This window comes from Camarhynchus parvulus, chromosome 4 (genome assembly GCF_901933205.1).
Source record: "Camarhynchus parvulus chromosome 4, STF_HiC, whole genome shotgun sequence".
Taxonomy (NCBI): Eukaryota; Metazoa; Chordata; class Aves; order Passeriformes; family Thraupidae; genus Camarhynchus; species Camarhynchus parvulus.
The window spans coordinates 62189921-62210867 of record NC_044574.1 but is presented as its reverse complement, the minus strand read 5'-3'; the positions used below and the strand labels follow the sequence as shown (position 1 = coordinate 62210867).

The window sequence follows — 20947 nt, the reverse complement described above, 5'->3', positions numbered from 1 at the left end:
GGTCATTAAGGAGGCTAATAGACCTCTTTCTACAGGGAAACATGCAAGCAAGAGGTGCTCAAAAAGAATTCAAGGTTCTAGAAAACAGTTTCTGCAAGTACCCAACTCAAAATCCTGCCTGGATTGTCTGACTTCCATGGACTGGTTGTCTTGCCCAGATGTGTCCAAATCTGCTGTAAATGCATTTGTCTATTATGTAATTTACATCTTTTGCTTGTAAAGAGCATCTGGCTGACACCCAGTCAGTGGAATGGCCAGACTCAGCTCTCAGGACACTAAATCCAGGTGTTCTGTTTAAGGGAAGACCAGAGGAGCCTTTCCCTTACCCAGAGGAGCTCACAGTGTTTCCCTTTCAGGACAAAGGAAGCTCAAAACATTCTAAGTGCAAGGCTTGTAGGGAGAGAGGCATCCCTGGGAATGGCAGTTCCTATTTTCCTGTAGACACGGACAGGTAATGCCAAAGCAGGCAAAATCTTGATGTTCACTGTGCTGCAAAGGCAATGGAGGAAAATATTGGAAATGCTGTTGGGCACAGGCACTGCTCAGCCAGGCCTGTGATCTTCCCTATTCCCAGCTCTTCTGTTCCTTCACTTGGATTTTCTCAGGAGCAGGACAGACTGCCAGTACATCCACTAGTCCCAGAATCCAGTGAGTTTGGTTAATGGAATTGTGCAGTTGTTAAAAGAAAATAACAGGAATATGAAAATGCCATGCACTCAGAGAACTTAGGGAGCTCTTGATTAAATCTTGATCCCTAGAAGGGATTCTAGTCTTCCTAATGGCAGTGCTTCCTTAATTTTACACTAATTACCTGTGATTTGCACTGGTAAATAATTGAAATTGAAACTAAGAACATTTTTATTTGGGAACAGCTATTTACTTTCACTGCAGACATGTCCATCTGAAAGGGCAGTCAGTAAGTTGCAGTCCAACAACCTGGTTGAGGACTGATGTGGGAAAGTAGTGAGAAAGACCTGTGCTTGTGCTGAGGAACACAGGAAACATCTCTGTGCCTGAATTGTTGATAGATCCTGCTTGGAGCAGCATGGCCGTAAATATTAAACTGATCCCCATGTGGGAAGTGGCAAATCCCTCTGTAACTGGTGTCCCTTCTCTCCCTGGAGGAGAAGAGCCCAGGGAGGGCCTGTCCCACCCTGCCCATCCATGACTGCTGGATGCCCTCTCCTGCAAGCAGAGCTGGGCATGCCCTGCACTCCTGACCATGGCTGTTCCTTTCTCTTTTTCTCCCTGCTGCCTCCACTGACCCTGCACCTGCCAAAGGGTACCTTAAAATGTTTGATATCCCTCCCGGGGCTCGACATGTGTTTATCCAAGAAGATGAGGCCTCTCCTCACTTCCTTGGTAAGTGTTTTTCTGCTCAAGTTTGAGAAGAAGCACAGGGGACTCATGCCAGAGAATCTGAGGGATGAGAGATTCCACTGAAGGGGTTGGGTAAATGTGGGCTTTCCAAATTGCATGGTCAGGGCTTAGTCCTGCAGTCCTACAGCTCAGCCAACAAACATCTGCTCATTTGAATTCTCCAAAATGTTAAATTGACCCCAGTTTGCATATGCACTAACCAAGGATTGTGATGGCTCACATGAACGTGGGAACTGCCAGGGTGAATCTAATTCAGTATCTTTTAATTATTCCTATGGTGCATTGCAAAAAGCTGTATGGAAGAACAATGGGTCTTGGAACTGAATGATCTTTAAGGTCTCTTCCAATCCAAAGCATTCTGTGATCCCAGCTCTTAATGCATTGGCTTCTAATTGAAGCATCATCATCGTCATCATCTCAATCCCCGCTGTACCTGGCTGTTGAGGTGTGCTCTGGAAGCCCAAACCCAGGCAGTTCCACAGGGCTCCTGTTCCTCAGCTCTTCACTTACAGATTTTAGCATCACTTACGGATTTTAGCACCTGGGACACCCTGACCTGTGTGCACAGGGCAAAGTAAAATGTGATGAAGATCTGTTGTTTTCATAATCTGTTGGAAATACCCCTCCCCGTGCCACCCCGATTGCTGCCAGTGCAGGGGAGGCACGACAGGCTCTGCTCTCGCTCCTCCCAGCAATCAAGAACCAGGCTACGGGACACTATATCCTGAACGGCAAAGGGGAGGAGGCCAGGTCCCGGTCCTTCATCGATCTGGGCGTGCAGTGGGAGTACAGCATTGAGGACAACACGGAGACGCTGCACACAGACGGGCCCCTGCACGATGCCGTGGTGGTGCTGGTGGGTGACACGCTAAGCTCAGCCTGAGGGACCATCCAGAGCCAGACCTCGGTGCCTGTACTTAGCAGAGGAGTCTGTACCAGTGCTGGGTTTATGTTTGCTTATTCCCAGATCATTCCTCGGGAGAACGACACCCGATCCAGCCTGACCTACAGGTACATCATCCACGAGGATTCGGTGCCGACCATCCACAGCAACAACGTGCTGCGGGAGGACACCGACACCTTCGAGTGGGCCTTGAAGAGCTGGTCCCAGTGCTCCAAGCCCTGCGGTGGAGGTGAGCCGGAGATGAGCACCTGTAACAAGGGGCAAATTGCCAAAAAAGGCAAGGGCAAGGGAATGATTCATATTCCTGCCTTCCCTTTTTTAACAGTGGTTTGTTATTTTAGGGCTCAGGTTTAAAATACCTGAAGTATGTGATTGTTCCCAGGTGCCACACTTGCAGCCTAGGAAGAGAAAGGCTTCTTTTGGTGTTTAAATTCAGACCCCAAAGCTACTTTGGATGCCCAGACTCAGGCATTGATGCTCCTGAGCATTCCCTGTACTCATGGTCTGTCCATGGCTCTTAAGCAAATAATGGGGAATGCAAATTCCAAAATACCTGTCCTGTAAACCCATTTACTAGGCCAGAAAACCCTATTTAAGCCAAACATTCTAACAAGGACCTGATTCTCCCGATTCCTCTGATGTGTTTCCCAGGGTTCCAGTACACCAAGTACGGGTGCCGCAGGAAGAGCGACAACAAGATGGTTCATCGAAGCTTCTGCGAAGGCAGCAAAAAGCCAAAGCCCATCCGCAGGATGTGCAACCTGCAGGAGTGCACAGAGCCCCTGTGAGTCTGAGAGCAGGGATTGCTCCTTCAGACAGGGATAGCCCCAGCCAGATTGGGATGAATTTGAGGGCATGCTGACAGCTTGCCAGCCTGCAGTTTCTAAATGTGGAGGGGAGTTTGTACCTGTGTAAGCATGGGTACTAATCTGATTAGGTGGTTGTGGTATATATATTTATTTATATTTATAGTATTTCTTTTTATTTATATTTTTATATATGTGTATTTTTATATATAAAATCATGGGGTTGGGAGGCACCTTAAAGCTCATCTCTTTCCAGCCCCCTGCTATGGGGGAGGGAATTTTTCCGCTAGATGAGCTGGCTCCAGGGATGAGGCAGCCACAGCAGGACAAAAAGGTTAACAGTTGGCGGTGTCTGATTCCATTTCCCTTCCCAGTTGGGCAGCAGATGAGTGGGAGCACTGCACCAAGACGTGTGGGAATTCTGGCTACCAGCTCCGCACGGTGCGCTGCCTCCAGCCCCTTGCGGACGGCACCAACCGCTCGGTCCCCGCCAAGTTCTGCAGCGGGGATGTCGCCCTGAGAGCCGGCGCTCCTGCAACCGGGCACCCTGCCCTGCGCCATGGAAAGCCGGGCCCTGGTCCCAGGTGGGCAGCACCAGCCTGTCCCAGAAGCCGTGGCTGGCACATGGGACCTTCTGCCGAGTGCTGTGCCACAGGATGCCCTGAGCTGTGCCCTCTGTGTCCGGCAGTGCTCGGCGACGTGCGGGGAGGGGACGGAGAGCCGGCAGGTGCTGTGCCGCGCCGGGGACCGCTGCGAGGGGGAGCGGCCGGAATCCGTGAGGGCTTGCAAACTCGCTCCCTGTGATGGTAAGAGAACGCTGCAGTGGCTGTGGGGGGGGCACAACTCCTCCCTGAGTATCACCGTGCTGGCAGAGGGGTCACACACAGAGGGCAGCTTTTTCTCCCGTGTTCAGTCCAGCAGTCTCGGGATGTCACAGCTCCCCATGCTGCGGTCTGTCCTGTACATGTGCTCACACAAGGTTTAACCACATTGGCCCAAGTTGTGTTGGCACAGACTGGGGCCAGAGGTGAAGGTCAATTCAAAACAAACCCTGCTTGACCTCTAAATCCCAGGTAAGTTCTGCAAGCTGCCAAATGAGGGAATAAAAATACACAAACGTGGAACCAAGAGCATTAATGAGGTTCCTGGGAATCCGTTACATTGTTTTCATAGAATTTTTAACAGGTTTTGAAGCTTTTTATGACAACAATGGATTTCTTCCTGGATTATTCATTCTGTAGGACTTGGGGTTTATTGGGGTTTTAACTCCCTTGTGGTGGCCCTGACACTGCTCAGGAGCTGGTAGGAAAAGCAGTCAACCTGCTGGAACTGGAGAAGCATAACCCCAAATCTCCACACTGTAGGTGGAGTCATGGAATCTAAACCAGCGCAAATGGATGCGCTAAAATGAACCATGAGAGGACAGGACCAAATGAGGGTCACTGTCACTATGGTGAGGCAAAAGGAATTGTACCTCTAGCCCAGAATTCCACGCTGAGGCTGGGATAGCCTCACAGTGCCTCATGGAGCATGGGTATTCCCAGGCAGAGCTGCTGCTTTTACCCCAGGTTTGTCAGGAACCAGCATGGGTTCTGAGGAAGCTCAGCAGGATCAGGACAAGGACATGTCTGTATTCCATAGGATTTGCTATTTATAACCCTCATCCCCCAGCCCCAGTGGTGACCATGTGGGGTATTTTACTGAGTTCCTTGGAACTGAGCTGATTCTCATCCACTCTGAGCTCAGGCTCCAGTGGATATTTTAAAGCTGGAGAAGGCGGTTGGCTGGATGTGCTTCCAGCCCATGGTGAGGCAGCCCCTGTGCCCAGGTGAGGACATCTTTCCCTGCAGAAAGCTGATTTTGGTTCAAACCTTCCAGAAGACCCTCTGGAAGTTCTTTTTCCTGAGCAAAGGGATGTAAATCCCTGCCTTGAGGGCACCTCAGATGTGACCCACTGTTAAAGCTCTCTATCAGTTCTACAGATTCATTTGCTTCCTGAAAAACATCAAACCCAATATGAACAAAACTTTATCTTACTCTAATTTTTTATTTTAAGGCATCTCTGAGGGCTGTTGCTTGGGATTTAATTTCCGTGAAGGAAGTTTGCCTTAGCTTTAATGCTGCTGATGGATGGTGTCCTCTCAGGCTGGAAGTGAAGGCATTTGGGGTGGGTAGGACATAGCCAGTGTGCGGGGGAGCTCTGGGAGGTTGACACTAGGAATTGCCGTCTGTGCTCCTCTAAAAATGCCACATGCCATGGGTACATGTTTCCCAAGTGCTCATCTGGGTTCCCATCACCGGGACATATGTTTTACAGATGAGCCCTGCCTGGGAGACAAGTCCATCTTCTGCCAGATGGAAGTGCTGGCCCGATACTGCTCCATCCCTGGCTACCACAAGCTGTGCTGCGAGTCATGCGGCCGGCGAAACGGCAGCTTCCCACCGCCCAGCGGGGCTGCCACCGAGGGGGACGCAGCACTGGATCCGGGCAGCCTGCCCAGGGCCCCGATGGTGCCCACGCCTGCGGTGCCCGCCCAGGCACAGCTCCTGCCCAGGAGCAGCTCTCCAAGCCGTCTGCCTTGGGAAGCACAGCAGGCTGAGCGGCGCACCCCACCATCCAGCCCCGAGCCCCGAGGTGCTGGCGTTCCGCACTGGAGAGCTCCCGTGGCCGGCAAGACTTCCTGGCCGCTGGCTCTCCTGCACCAGTCCCCTGCCAACAGCAGCAGCCTCAGCTCCGGTAGTGCTCCGGTGCCGGCCGCAGCTCTGCCTCCGGTGCCAGCGGGGGCTCCTGCGCCAGCCAGGACCTCCGGGAAGGGCGAGGAGCGCACAGGTAAGCGATGGCCTCCGAGGGCCACCCCTGTGGAACGATGAGCAGGAAGGCCTGTGCAGGACAGCCGTGGAAAGGGGCTGCTTGACACTCCGTGTGCAACTCCCCGACCTCTGGACGCTGCAGAGCGCACTGCGTGCCCCAGGCAGGGCACTGCAGGGCACGGGTCATCCCCTGTAAATACAAAGGACAAGAAGTGCTGGTTCACTTTCTGGTGCTCCCGGCCTCCTCCCACCCCTCCTTCCCTGGCCGGCTGGGACACGCAGAGGAAACACTAAAGGCAGTGAGTGGGAGTTGCTGAGGGCTCCGTCCAGCTCTGGGCACAGAAGTTAGCCCTAACCTCAGCAGCCCTGTGGTTCTGGGCTCTGAGCACCCTCATGGTAGGAAACGCCCCACTGCAGGCAGGACCAGGCCTGGACACTCAATGAGACACCTGCCACAGACTGAATGAACCCCCAGGACTCGTGTCTCCCTGGAAACAGATGTCGTTGCACAAGCACCACTGCAGCTGTTGGGTAAATGCAGGAAAGCAGCATTATTGTAAGAGTTCTGTGCTGTCCCACAACTGTTTTCCTGTATTGTTCCAGTGCCAGGTGCCGGCCATCAAGTTCTGCCCTATGAGCATTCCAAGGGCTGGTGTTGAAAGCAGTTTCAAGGTGGATTTCAAGGTGTGAGAGATAGCTATATTTCCAGCGTGGATCAGCTCCAGACCTCCCTGCCCACGGCACATCCGACTGCAATAATTAATTTATGTCCACCCCACCTTGTCCCAGCCCAGCCGGCCGGGCTCTCCCTGGCACGGCGCTGTAAAGTACTCGTCTATAGGAGTGAGAACTGCAGATATTTATTAAAGTGGGTTTCTTGACATTGTTTTGTGTGCTAAATATGTATGCTGGGGGCAGGTGACTCTTCCTTTTGCCAAGATCAAATCTGGAGATGGAATTAGATACTGTGTCATATGGATATTGAAGCTGCTCAACTGCTGTGGAGAAATTGTTGATCTTATTCTTTTATCACAGGTCTCTCTCGTTTCTCAGTTGCCATCAAAGTTTCATGTGCAATTGCTGCTCCCCTGTAAGAAGTGCCCAGGATGGAGCCATTTAATGCTGTGAGGGGATGGGGGCCCCAAAGTTACAATTCTGGCAACATCCTGGCGGCCCTGTGGGGTGCCTCGGGGGAAATAAGGGTGGCACTGGCCATCAGCAGCGGCTTCAGACGAGACAATAAAACAAACCTTGGACATCCCAAGGCTTTCCCTGCTTTCACTCACGAGGCAGCGTCTGGTTTTGGCATTTTTGTTTCCTCTTCTTTTAGCCATTTCTATTCCAGGCAGGACCCTCCCCGACTGGAAATAAAGGTTAAATATTTTAACGGGATTTTAAAAAACAGAAAAACAGTTCTGCCATTGGAGAGTGTGATGTGCGGGGAAATTGAGGGAGAGGAAGGAGAGGATCAGATCTCGCCTGGCAGCTGTCAGATGAGCCTCCCCTTCTTGGTGGCAGGGAAAAAGCCGCTGTTTGAAGCTCCCTAAGCTCCAAGGCACGAAGGGCAGGAAATGCTGAAGGCAGAGCTGGGAGCGGCCCGTGCTGCAAGCGGCACGGTCAGTGCCACCTCCTCGGCCAGGTGCGCTCGTGGGGCCGCCGGAGGACGGGCACGTGGAGGGACAGACAGGCGGCCGCTCTGGCTTCCGGAACACCGGGGGCACCCGCAAAACACCGCTGGCGCCGCTCTCCCGGCACAGCCCCAGCAGAGACCCCGGCACCTCGCGAGCGGGCTCGGGGCGCCGGGCCCGGATCCCCGGCGGGGGCGCCGCGCTCGCACGGCGCTCCGTGTCCGCCAGAGGGCGCGCTGCGGGGTCCCGGCCCCACACGGCGGCTCCGCGATCCCGCACCCGGCGGCGCCCTCTGCCCGCGGCCGTCCCGGGCCCGAAACCGACCCGGTCCCGGGCCGGATCCCGATCCCGGGCCCCATCCAGATCCCGATGCCGCCTCCATCCTCCCGACGAGGGAGAGGCGGCGCCGCCCGGGACCCCTCGGCAGACCCCGGCAGGACCCGAACGCCCCATCCCGGCTCCGGCTGTGGCCTCCATCGCCCGCTTACGGTCAACCTCGTCCCGGCATCGTAGCAGGAGCGGGCATCGAGTCCAGGCTGGGCTTTGCCCAGTCCTCACCCCAATCTCAACCCCAGTCCGGCCGAGAGCCGCAACCCTCCCGCCGGGGCAGAGAGAGGCAGCCCCGCCGTGCGAGCGGGCACCGGCAGGACTCGGTCTCACAGCCCCGTCCCCGGTCGCGACCCCGGAGCGCTCCGGGCTCCGAGCGGTCCCCGCCACACTGGGCCGGGGCTCACGCAGCGCCGGGCGAGGGTTCCGGGACAGCGGGACGGGGGGGCGGGGCCACAGCGTGCGGGCACGGGATGCTGCAGCAGGACCGCGACGGCGGCCGGGGGTGCAGATGCCGAGCACTGCTGGGCTCTGCCGAGGTCCCGGTGTTGCCGCCTGTCCCCGTAGGGAGGATGGAGGCGGCACCGGGCCTGGGATCGGTTTCAGGCCCGGATGGCCGCGGGCACGGGGCGCTGCCGGGTGCGGGATCGCGGCCGTTCCCCGGTGCGGGATCGCGGAGCCGCCGTGTGGGGCCGGGACCCCGCAGAGCGCCCTCTGGCGGAGACGGAGCGCGGTGCGAGCGCGGCGCCCCCGCGTGGTCGCGGGACAGCGGAGCGGGGGGCGGGGCCTGAAAGAACAGGGGGCGGTACCAGAGGCGGGGCGTGACAGAAAAGGGGCGGTGTCAGGGGCGGGGCCGGACGGCACCGAGGGCGGTACAAGGGGCGGTACCAGCTCAGGTGTGCGGGGCGGGCGTGGCTCAGGTGCGCGGGGCCTCAGGGCGGCTGCGCGGGGCGGGGCCGAGGTGATTTAGACCCCGGAAATCAGCTCGGCCGCCATTTGCTCACTCAGAGCACGGTGCGGACGGGAGCTCCCTGTGCGGGCTCCGCAGGTAAGGAGCGGAGGCTTCGGCCTCCCCTCCTGTCCCTCTCTCTACCCCTCCTTCCTTCTCCGTGTATTCCCTTTCTTTCTCCCCCTTCCCTGTCGCCCTGAAACGCTCCTTTCCTCTCCTCCCAAGCCGACCCCCCCCCCACTGCTTCCCGTCCTGTCCCTTCCCCGCTTCTCCCTTCTATTCCTCCTCTCTCCACCGTCCCTCTTCTCCCTCCTCGGCCTTTCCCTTCCTCTCCCGCTTCCCTCCTCACTCCGACCCCTCTCCCTCTCCGTTCTCACCACCCCCATCTCTCCTGTCTCCCCGTCCTCCCCTCTCCTTCTTCCCTCGCAGCCGCGGGGCTCAGGGGTGCCGGGCACTAATAAAGCCCAGAGGGCCGGAGCCCGGCGCCCCCGCCCTCGCTGGGGTCCCCACACGGGGCCGGACCCGCTCTGCGGGTCCCCCCATTGCAGTGCAACACAGCGCCCCACAGCGCCGGGGCTCCGGCTTTCCCGACATCACACTGGGGGGGCCCTGGGGTGGGGGTCGGGGAGAGCCGTCCCCGGAGGAGGGGGTCCCGGGGAGGGGGCGGGGCCTGGAGGGGAAGTGACTCCAGTAGGACTGGCTCTTTGTGAGTGCTGTGCTGTCTAAATGATCCATTTCTGACAAATACAGGCAGGAGCAGGGAAAGAATCTCTTCCAAGGTATTCTGGGACACTCAAGGAAACACAGCAAGGACACACAGGTGACAGAGGAGAGGGGAGGTCACTCAGGTTCGAACACGAAGCCATTAACCACAGAAACAGTGATTACAGTCCATATCTTACCTGAATTTGTGCATTTGATCTCATTTGCACTCACACTTCATAGGCTTAGGATTTAAAATGCCTTTATTTGTTTTGTTCTGTGACTATTTGGGATAATATGATAACATTTCCTACCAGAAGGTGGTGGCCACAGCCAAACCCTGAATTTCCATCACTTAGCTTACTGTTTCAGTGGATTTCCTTACAGGGATTCAGCCTCTCTCTGACCTAAAGGTGGCTTTTGTCACTCGGTTTGCTTTAAATGCTCCCTGTGCCCTTTGTGTCACTTGTCCAGCGAGGACCTTCCCATGAACTGTGCAGCTCCTTATGCCGGCAGCATTTTCTCACTCCTTTGGATGAGTTCTGGACCCTGGCAAAAGGAAAATCCCTGGGAGCATCAGTGTCAGGAGGGTGGCTGGCGTGTCTGTGGCACGTTCAGTGCTCATCAGGCTGTGACTGCACTCGCGCTAATTAATGGGCACGAGAGCAGCAGGCCGGGTTCGGCCGGGCTCGGCTCGGTTCGACTCAACTCGGAGCCGTTCGCAGATTTCGACTGAGCTCGGCTCGGTTCGGCCGGACTCGAAGCCGCTCGGTGCATTCGGAGCTCAGCTCGGTTCGGTTCGACCGACCCCGTAATGTTCAGGTTGGTTCGGCTTGTCTCGCGTTGGTTCCACTTATCTAGTTCGGTTCGGCTGAACGCGGTTCCGCTCTGTTCAGTTCATCTCAGCTAAACTGGGATCGATTCGGCAAATCGCGGCCAGAGTCGGCCCTTCGGGTACGCTCGGCTGTTGTCGGCCACACTCGGCTGTTGTCGGCCACGCTCGGCCATACTCGGCTGTTCGGCCGTACCTGACTCTGCTCCGCGGTGCAATGGCGGCCGGTGGCAGGGCGCCGCTCCCCGGCCTGAGCCCCGTGAGGGGACAGAGCGCTGGGACAGCCGCCTCAGCCCGGGTCACCCAGTCCCCTGCCCGCCCCCGCGTCCCCGGAGCGCGCCCTGCAGCACAGAACGCGGCCTGGGGAGCCAGGAGCGGGGACAATCCCCTCGGCTCGGCAGCAGCGCCGGGAGGCAGCGGGCGGTGCCCTCAGGTGAGCGGCCGCAGGGGAGGGAGCTGTGCCGGGGCACCGGGGCCGGGGGCACCCACAGGGGGACGGGGGCGCTTTCGGCGCTGCTGCGGGGGACCCGCTGTGGGTGGGACGGGTCTGTCCCGGGCCTTGCGGCTCTCTGGGATCGTGTTCCGTGGAATAAAGCTGGGGCTCGTCCCAGCTGCGGGGACAGCGTTTTATTGTGTGAGAAACAAAGTCCACTCTTTCGAATTGTTACAGGTTTGTTAAGGGATAAAAGGCAGCGCTGGGGTGCTTGGCTGTTTGCCAGGAGCGCCCGGTTACCTTAAACCGTGTTCTCTATATTCTGGTCCATTGCAGTGGTGTATGCATATTCATTAGAGTTTATACACATTCAAACAGTTCTTTGAGTTTAGATGTTCTTTTGCTTGCTTTTAACCTTCGTGCCATCTTGTGGCTTAAACCAATACACTTTATTTCTTCCTGTGGTGCCATCCTATTTTATTTTCACTCCCTCGTTATTTGATAACGAGGGTCAATAAATTTTTCCTTTCTTTCGGTGCTCTGGTTTCTGTTTCCATTATCTTGTGTTTCAGATAAGATTGTTCCCACGTGTGGGAAATCACCTCATTATCTTACACCATTTTCTGAGTTCCTTACATGTAAAAGCATTTTAACATTTCACAGTCTCTGTTATGCTACAGTCTAAGATAGGATCCATTACACTGCTGTTTATAAAAGCTGTGCAGTGCATACATGAACTGACAGATTATACTTTATCAGAGCAGTAGTTACAGATTGTACTCTCTCAGCATTTTGTGGTCAATAATACTGTGCCAGAGCTAATACATAAATGGCAGAGGCAATGACTGCATTTGTTATTTTCAATTCTGGGATGGGCTGAGCTCTGTTTTCCGGGAAGCAGCGGGATGGGTGTCCCTGTGCCCCCCCCGGGTCCCAGAGAGAAGCTGCTCCTGTGGCTGCAGCTGAGGGGCAGTGGGAAACCCGAACAGTCCTGATGGAAACCGATGGAAAACCGGGTTTTGTTGGGTTTTGGACTTGCCATGTTCCCCTGCTCCGTGTGTTTTGCCTTAGGAAACAGGAACTGGGCACCAAGACACGTTGTTACCCTTAGAAGGGACGAGTTTATTTGTATTTATTTCCTGAGCCACCTGGAACGAGTTGGGTCTCAGTTGGCACCTGAGAGCCTCCTTCTGTGTCCTGGGGGGGTGGTGGCGATCAAAGGGGTAAAAGTTGGAGCAGGAGGGTGGGTGGAGAGGAGAGCAGTGGTTCTTTGGGGATTTGCATCTGGAAAGGGCCCTCGGCTTCCTGATGGGAGTGCTGGAAACAGAACTGAGAGTCCCTGAGCAATGGGGATAGTGCAGCTGGAGTGCTGAGAGCGCAGAGGCTGCAGTGGGTGTTGTCTGCTCGGTCTCCTGATGTCCCATCCCTCATGCTGGGCTGGCACCCAGGCACCTCCCAGGTCTGGGCACCCTCAGGGCAGGGGTGGGTTTTAAATGTTTTAAATGCTGCAGCAGCTCCCTCAGATTGGATGAGTGTGAGGATATCCAGCTCTTCCTTAGGGGCTTGGAGCATGGCAGGGGTGCAGGGCTCATGGTCAGCCTTGTTTAAACACTTGTAATAGCAAAATACATTAAAACAGAGACTTTGAGGAAATAACATCTGTGAGTCTGTTGCAGGGATGGGTACAAGCTGTCTTTATTAAAGATCCACACTGCTGGATGTTCTGTCAAACCACTCTGGGGACAGAAGGTGTCCCCAAAGCTTCATTAACCCCTTGTTTTCTGCTGGTAGGGCAGGGTGTGACCCCAGGCTCGGGGGCTGTGTGGCTCATCCTCCCTGGAGCAGGGACACCCGCGAGGGTGAGCCACAGAGGTTCAGTTGTTGGAGCAGTGGGGATCTCTTTCTGCCTGGTGATTGCTGTTGCTGCTTTACTGTCACAGCTGCAGAGTTCCTTCAGAGCTGTGCCCTGCAGCAGCACTTGGAGCTCCTGTGCTGGGCAGGGAGCAGCTCTGGCCTGGGGCTTTCAGTCCCATCAGTGCCCATTGAAATCCAGCGTTTGTTTCGCTTCCATCGGCCTCTGCTGTGCCCCCCTCGGTGCCAGGGGACAGAGCTGTGGGAAGGCTCCATCCCATCTGTACCAAGGGCTGCCAGCGCTTCCAGCAGCAGTGCTGGGGCATCGAGGGCTGCCTTTGGAGCCTGGCTTTCACAGAGGGTTACACACTCTGCCCTGCAGCATCCAGCTGCATCCTACAGCTGGGTAGTTCAGCTGGCAGGGATTAGAGTCAGCTCTGGGGCCCAGAACAGGTTTTGTCCCACAGAGAGCGACTGAGCTTCCTGAGATAGCACAGAGATGGTGCACTGGCCTTTGGGGCTGATAGTGAGTGCTGCCAGGTGATTCTGGTAAGGCTGAACTGAGGCTTTCTTAGGAAAGCCATCAGCTGTAATGAGAATCTGTGGAAAACAGGAGGTTGGTACACAGCTGGTAGTAGGTCCGGGGCTTTTCTTCTTCTTTTCTTGAACCTGTTCTTAAGAGGACCCCAAAACTGACAGGAAGGGGGATGTGGGGGTGAAAGTTGCTTTTCATTTTTTTAAGTGTTGCTGTGGATTTTGGTATGTCAAGTGGCACTGCCAAAACAGCATTGAAATAACCAAACTTCAGGGCTCTGCACTTAATTCCTTTAATGTGTTTGTGTGGGTGCAGGAAATGCCAAATCCCAAAGCAATTCCATGTCTGTAACTTCAAGTGCAACATCTTTAAAACCAAGTGCTCAGTGTGGGCTTTCCACGTGGATGCAAATGGTCAAAGGCCTTGCTTGTGTCCCAAAAGCAAAAAACCTTTCTCTGTGAGGCTTTGGAGGGGATTCTCTTTGGGATTTCTTGTGATGCAGCACCCTGGGTGTCCCTTCCTTTGTGCAAATCCAGTGGTAAAGGATTGAATGACTGACACGTGGGGTCTGGGATAAAAATGGTTCTGTTCAAATTAGGCAAAGAATGCAATAAGAAAAATGAGCATCCTTTCCATGTCTGAAATAGTTAGGAATAAAAATGCTGGGAAAGGACACGTTTATGTTTGAATTGGTGTCACCTCTCATAGATAAAACCCCATAGTGAGCAATCAGAGCAGAAGTATGAGAGCTGGGATCCTTTGACTTCCACAGTGGACTTAATTTTCTTTTCCTCCTCTCTTTCAGGGCAGGACAAATCATCAAACTCCTCCCATCTTTGCCAAAAGCTTTGGTGTTTAAGCAGCCAAAGGCAAGAGGCTTCAGCACCAGGGGTCTGCGCTGGAGGGCTCTGGTCCTGCCCGTGCTGTGGGTAAGTCAGAGGGACACAGGGCTCCTCTTTTCCTCTCTGCTGGGATTAACTGCCATGGGAATGCCATTTCTGACAGCCCAGCCCTGGCTGTGTCTGCTGGAGAAGGGCAGAGGTGAAGAGACAAATGCCAGAGTTGCCTGGGGATGATGGAGTTGTGGTGTTGGCTGTGCCCTGAGGGGCAGCTTGGGCATTATCTGTGCACCTAAGGACTGCTCTGGGGCTTCAGGAGCTCTCAGTGTATTCCCAGCTCTGCCAGGGCTGGCAGCTGGGGCAGGGCTGGGTGACAGCCTCTGGTTGGGCTGGGGGCAGGCACTGGCCTGGCACAGATGCAGGGGCAGGGCTGGGAGGATTTGGGAGCAGTGGGAGGAGAATGAGGGATGGTGCTGGGCAGAGGGGTCAGCCTGTGCTCGTGTCAGCACAGCCCTGCAGGGCACTGGCATCTGGGAACAGCTCCAGCTCTCCTGGTGTCCAGGGATGGGGTCTGAGGGACTGGCTTTACCTGTGGCTTCCCAGGTCAGCAGGAACAAGGGGGAATGTGGTGCCAGAGCTGTGGCCCATCAGGCTGCGTTTCCCTCTGGGAAAGCAGAACAGTCTCTGGGCTGAGGTGAGTTTCCTGCAAGTGCTTAGAAGAGCAATCCAGGGCAAAGGGAGTTCAGGAATTGCATCTGCTGCTGGGAACAGTGCCTTAGGCTTGCTTAGTTTGTGTCTGTGAGAAGTGGCCTTTGGGCTGGAGAGGTGCTGTTGGGAACAAAAGATGGAGTAAATCCTCTCCAGGGATGTGCAGTGAAGGACTGAGTGGGAGGGAAGGGGAGTATTTAGGAATGATATCAGTATTTCTCCCAAAACTGGGGTGGAGCAGTGATGGGGGTGGTTGGGTTTGCTCTGGGCCTTGTTATTCCTTGTGCAATTTTTCAATTCTGTTGCATGATGTACTGTCCAGTATCTTTCTAACAAAAACTGACAGAAATTTAGGTTCAGGATTAGAACTTAGGTCCATTCACTGCAAAATCTTGCCAAGGCTGGAGGACTGGGATGATGGCTGCTCTCAGCAGAGGTTACTTATTAATGCTGTGTCAGGTTTCCCTCAGTGCTGGGCAGGAAAGGTGAGGCTTTGGATCAGGAATTCTACAAACAAGGCCTGGGTGATGGTTGATTTGTTTTGTTTTTCAGTGAGCCAGGCCTGGCACAGGGAATCGTGCAGGTGCTGGTCTGGCACCGGAGCTGCTGCCCTTTGGAGCCATTTTAAAGGTAAGATCATAGAACATTTTGGGGGCTGTTTTCAGAAATCTGGCTCTAGAACTCCTGTCCCCAGCCCGTTGCTAACCCTGAGACATCTGCTCTGGTTTCAGGCTGTCCTTGCTGGAGCACCCTGGTCCCTGCCACGGCCAAGCCCTGAGGCACAGAGGGAGCCCTGTCCCAAGTGGCCTTTGGCACCTTGTCAGGAATGTGGCAGCAGCCCCGGGAGCAGCTGGAGGTGAGAACTGGGTGTGTGAAACTGAGCAGTGCTTCTCTGGGGCTGGGGGGAAGGGGAGGAGTTTCCATCCCCCCTGGAGCTTTCCTGCTGGGATGAGGCAGCACAGGGAGCAGAATTCATTGTGCACCTCCCACGGGCATTGCTGGCCTTGGTGTCTCTGTTGTGCCATCAGACCGTGGCAGTTTGCTGCTGTCACTGCCACTGCCACCCCACCTGGGGGCTGTGCCCTCCTGCCAGCCCCACACAGGAGCTCCAGGGGTGCCTCTGTGCTCTGTTGGGAGCGTTTGCTGGGAATGTGCCTCATCCCTGGGAGTGTCCCTTTGTCCCTGGGCTGGGGACAGAGCTTTGGGCTGGTCAGGCTCAGAGTTGCATTGCCAAAGGCACTGAGAGGGAGCAGGACAGGGAGGGTGCTCAGAGAGGGGCTGGCAGAGCCCAGCTGGCAGTGTGTGCTGGGTGCTGCAGGTGGGGCTGTGTGCACTGCAGGGAGTGAATGTCCCCTGCCTTAATCAGCCCTACAGATCCCAAGGGCTCCTAGAGCAGGATTTTATTCCTTACTTCCCTTTGTGGAAATTTATTCTCCAAATTGCCATGAGCAATTCTTTGATTTCTCTAGGAGAAAACCTCCCAGCAGAGACAGATTGCAATGGAGGCCAGAGTTGTGTTTGGAGCAGGGAGTGCTGAGAGCTGCGTCTGCCTGTGCTGCCACAGCCTGACCACAGGCACATGGAACAGCCTGGGAAAAGGGATTGGGGGCATTTCTGATGCCCCAGTGAGAAGAACACAAACTCACAGCCATTCAGCCTGACAGTCCCCTCCACCCAGAGCTCAGCACACATCCTCAGAGGGAAGTCCAGCATCTGAAGGGAAAAAAAATACACAGAAGAAAAAGGTGATTTATTTTGCTTTAAAGTTATTTCAAGTTGTTATTAAAGCCCAACGAACACTTGCTCTTGGTTTGGTTGGGTGAATAACGAGCAGTGGGCATAGATGATGCCATTCCTTTAGCTGAAAACCTGGTGTAATCTAGAGGGGATACAAGAACTGTTTGTGTAGGAAAATGTAATGTGAGGGATGTCAGGGGAGTGAGGGGGCATTTTTGAGGGAATTGCTGAGGTAATTGAAGGGAGACCAGCAGACAATTTCCCTGGGAAATCCGAGGCCCCTCGGGCCCACAGCCAGGACTCTCCAGGGCTAAGGGGTCACACTTGAGACTCACTGTGTCCTCCTTCCTTGGCAGCAGCCAGCAGGGAAGGGAGAAGAGGATCCCTGTGGGATGAGACTGGAGAGAGCGAGCAGAGGAGCAGCCTCGGGCTGGAGAAAGGCAAAGGGACCAACATGGTGTCACCAGGGCACCTGTGAGGAACAGAATGGACACTTGGAGGCCACGTGGAGGTGAGGAGTGGATGGTTTGGGGCTAAATATGAGTTAATCTCCAGAGAGATAAGTAGGGGATATTTAGGAGGGAAAAGCTGAGGTGATGAGTTCACCCACCCTGGCACAAGGTGAGTTTGCACAGGCTGGGGCCAGAGGTGAAGGTCGATCCAAAGCCAGCCCTGCTCAACCTCTAAATGCCATGATAAGTTTTACAGGCTGCCCACAGAGGGATTAAAAATACATAAAAATGAAGCCAAGAGCATGAATGAGATTCCTGGGAATCCCATTAACTTGTTGTCAGAACTCCTAACACAGTTTTGAGCTTTGATGACAAGAATGCATTTCTTTATTTGGATTATTCACTGTGTGGGATATGGGGTTTATTTGGATTTTAAAGCCCTCATGGTGGCCCTGACACTGCTCAGGAGCTGGCAGGAAAAGCAGAGTCAGAGCTCCTGGCAGGCACAGGGTGTTTTCCCCCATAGTGGATTGTGGAGGAATTGTCTGGGACCTGGATTGTCCCTCTGGGTGATGCCACTTGCTGTGATTTGTATCATTCCATACATTTAATTCCCGGAACTTCCCAGCCCAGGGGTTTGAGCTGACAGGGCAGGACAAAGATTGTTCTCTGTGTGGTGCCCAGATTTGGGGTTCCCTGTCAGCTTTGCTAGTTGACCCACAGCCCCAGATTCCCTGCTCCATTCCCGCTGCAGTAACCTCACAGTGCCCCATGGAGTGTGGGTGTTCCCATGCAGAGCTGCTGCCTTGGACAGCAGCTGTGTCAGGAGCCAGCAGAGCTTCCAAGGGAGCTGAGCAGCACAGGGACAAGGACAGGGTCATATTCCATAGAACTGGCTATTTAGAACCCTCACCCCAATGGTGTCCCTGGGGTCACTGGACAGAGCTGCCTGGAACTGAGCTGATTTCACCCCCTGAGCTCCAGGATGGAGAACATCCAGTTGATGTTTTAAAAGCAGGAGAAGGCAGTGGCCAGATGTGCTCCCAGCCTGTGCTGAGGCAGCCCCCTGTGCCCAGGGGGGGACATCTCTCCCTGCAGGAGCTCAGCTCCTTTCAGAGCCTCAGCAGTGGCCTCTACAAATTCTTTTCTCTCAGGAAAGGGATGGATATCTCTGTCTTCAGCACACCTCCAGTGGGAGCTACCTGTGAAAGCTTTCCTTCACTTCTGCACTTGCAGCTGGATCCCTGAGAAACTCCAAACTCCATCCCACTGATTTTCAGGTATGTCTGAGGGCTGCTGCCTGGGATTTAATATCTGTGGGGGAAGATTGCCTTGGCTTTAATGCTGCTGCTGGATGATGGCCTCAGGCTGGGGAGGAGGGAAGGGATTTGGGGTGGCTGGGACATCCCTGGCAGCTGTGTGGGAGCTCTGAACCAGGAATTGCTGTGTGAGCCCCTCTGCAAATGGCCCCTGCCTCCATTCCCAGGTAATGCCAGCTGCTCCTTGGGGTCCTTCTGGGCTCTTGGTGCTCTCTGTCTGGGCTGAGGCATTTCCACGTGCCCAGTCAGAGCAGCCCCTGGCCGAGGAGCCACGGTGCAGGCACAGCTCCTCCCCTGCAGATGCCAAAGACACGAGGTGCTGCTTGCCTTTCAGGAGCTCCTGGCCTCCTCCTGCCCTGCGCTCCCAGCCAGCTGGGACACACCGAGGGAACACCAAGGAGCATCGCTGGCAGCGATCAGGAGACACCAAGGCCTCTGGGCCAGAAGAACAGCCCTGGCCTCAGCAGCCTCCATCGCTTTGACCTGGCAACACTCACCTGCAGGAAACGCCCCCTGGCACTCTCCAGAAGAGCTTGGGCCACAGAGCAAGGTGACCCTCAGGACTTGTCTTGTTTGCTTCTTCCTGGGGAAACACAGGGACATTGCAGGAGCACATGTACAGCTGCTGGGTAAATCCTGGAGAGGGCAGAAAAATCAGGGTTATGGGGAAGAGTTGGTGCTGACATGCTGAGTGCCAGCCAGTTCTGCCCTACAGCCATTGCAGGGGCTGGTGTGTAAAGCAGCATTAGCAGAAGGGAAGGAGCTGCATTTGTAGAGGAGTTCTCTTACTGGCAGCAGTCATTCCCATCCCACACAGGACCTTTGGAACAACCCTGGGATTGGCTCAGGTGTTTGGAACAGGGTACAAAATTCTGTGTTCAATGCCCACCTGGGCCAGTCACTTCTCAGCATTTGACTCGATGATCCTCACAGCTATGGAAATAAAGAACAAATAGTTTCCATCGGTTTTTTAACACGAGGGGTTTTTCCCTAGTGTTTCCCTGGGGCTCCAGTCCCACACCAGGCACAATGGGAGCGGGAGCAGCAACACCTCGGCCCCAGCGCCCCGGGGCGCTGCAGCCCCCGGGGGTGCGGACACGGAGAAGGGGCCGCGGGCGCTGTGGCTCGTCGGGGAGCGCGGGGCTCGTGGGGTTACCGGGCCGGGGGAGCTGCGGGGCGGCGCCGTGTCCGCCAGGGGGCGCCCCGCGGGGCGGGAGGCGGCGCTGAGCGAGCGGCGATGCCGATGGGGTTCCGGGGCCGGTACGGGCGGTCTCCGTGTCCTTCCCGCTTCCAGCCACGATCCAGCGGCTGCTCCCAGGAAGCGTGGTCCTCCTGGCGGGAATGGCACTGGCACAGCACCGGTTCCCTGCCGCCGCAGCCGGAGCATGCCTGGAGCCCCGGCGGGACCCAGCCCTGCACCGGCCGCAGCCGGAGTGGCAGCGCCTGTCCCGGAGCGGCTCTTCCGGCCGCGGCGATGCCGGTTCCGATCCTAGCCCCAATCCCATCTCGATCCTCTGGCCCCGGCACCCGTATCCTGCCCGGTGAGGAAGAAGCGGCTCGGCCCAGCTCCCACAAGAAATACCGGCCGAAACAAGACCCGACCCCCTGGGCCCAGATCCCGGTCCCAGTCCTACCTGAGCGCCTTGTATCCCGCGCAGTACCAGCAGCAGCCCCCGATCCGGATCTCCGCACAGCGCTCCGACCGATGCTCCCGCCGGATCCCGACACGAGCATCCCCCGCAGAAAACGGGACAGGCGGGGATCCGCCGGGTTTTATGGGCGGGCGGGGGGCGGGGCCCGGGGGCGGGGCCGGCACAGGTGCGAGGGGCGGGGCCCGCACAGGTGTGAGGGATCCCAGTGCGGCTGCGCGGGGCGGGGCCTTGGGGGATTTAAGGCGCGGGGAGGGCCCGGCGGAGCCATTTCCTCCTCGGCGTTCGGTGAGGGCGGTTGCTGCCGGTCGGGGCCCTATATTTCTTTTTCTCTGTGTTTCTTTTCTTTTTCGTTTCTTTTCTGTTGTGTTTCTTTTTCTCTGTACCTCTCCTTTCAACCCTCCCTTCCACCCCCTCCCCCACCCCTACTCCCTCCCCCCCAAACCCCCCCCCTCCCCCTAGCCCTCCCCTCCCTCCCCCTACGGTCGCCCCCCGCCCCCCTCCCATTCCCCTACTCTACCCTACCCTGCTCCTCTGTCCTCTCCCTCTTCCTTCCCTCCCCAACCGGGCTCCCCGCTGCCCACTCTCCCTGCTCCCCTTCCCCCCCCCAGTCGCTCCCCACCCGCCCTCAATCCTGCTCCTTCCTTCATCCTGCCTTCCCTCCAGCCCCGTCCCCCGCTGCCCTGCACACCCCGAGCTCTCCCCACCTTCCCCTCACCTCTCCCTCCGCTCCCCTATTCTCGTTCTCCATTCCCCGCTCTCCTTCTTCCCTCGCAGCCGCGGGGCTCGGGGTGCCGGGCACTAATAAAGCCCAGAGGGCCGGAGCCCGGCGCCCCCGCCCTCGCTGGGGTCCCCACACGGGGCCGGACCCGCTCTGCGGGTCCCCCCTATGCAGTGCAACACAGCGCCCCACAGCGCCGGGGGCTCCGGCTTTCCCGACATCACACTGGGGGGCCCTGGGGTGGGGGTCCGGTTACAGGGGCCCCCTCATTAGGGAGGGGTCCCGGGGGAGGCGGGAGGGGGAGGGCCCCCTCCGGAGGAGGGGTCCCCTGGGGGATGGGGTCCCCGGAGGAGGGGTCCGGGGG

The 20947-nt window shown here is 56.3% G+C and overlaps 1 protein-coding gene and 2 long non-coding RNA genes across 6 annotated transcripts in view; 2 read left to right on the top strand and 1 right to left on the bottom strand.

Annotated features, from left to right (window-relative positions):
* Positions 1–7252, top strand: part of LOC115903440 (A disintegrin and metalloproteinase with thrombospondin motifs 3-like) — a 56286-nt gene extending 49034 nt beyond the window's left edge. Inside the window, 8 exon segments of the mRNA XM_030947925.1 lie at positions 1282–1362; positions 2073–2236; positions 2348–2513; positions 2936–3068; positions 3465–3600; positions 3603–3674; positions 3779–3896; positions 5408–7252. Coding sequence (XP_030803785.1) covers positions 1282–1362; positions 2073–2236; positions 2348–2513; positions 2936–3068; positions 3465–3600; positions 3603–3674; positions 3779–3896; positions 5408–5961 — 1424 coding nt within the window. The 3' untranslated portion in view covers positions 5962–7252.
* Positions 7253–10702: 3450 nt separating this feature from the next.
* On the top strand, positions 10703–19235 carry LOC115903629. 2 transcript variants are annotated; one of them, XR_004060713.1, is made up of 8 exons: positions 10703–10772; positions 13964–14087; positions 15258–15335; positions 15437–15561; positions 16175–16450; positions 16802–16953; positions 18049–18174; positions 18548–19235. It is a non-coding gene; the product is annotated as an uncharacterized LOC115903629 (long non-coding RNA). The 2 variants fall into 2 exon arrangements; XR_004060712.1 differs by having other exon boundaries at positions 16799–16953.
* On the bottom strand, positions 16117–19148 carry LOC115903630. 3 transcript variants are annotated; one of them, XR_004060716.1, is made up of 5 exons: positions 19003–19128; positions 18711–18796; positions 18097–18507; positions 16778–16914; positions 16117–16418 (listed from the first exon to the last, which is right to left on the bottom strand). It is a non-coding gene; the product is annotated as an uncharacterized LOC115903630 (long non-coding RNA). The 3 variants fall into 3 exon arrangements; XR_004060715.1 differs by lacking the exon at positions 16117–16418 and adding an exon at positions 16507–16584 and having other exon boundaries at positions 19103–19148; XR_004060714.1 differs by lacking the exon at positions 16117–16418 and adding an exon at positions 16507–16584.
* Positions 19236–20947: the final 1712 nt, after the last annotated feature.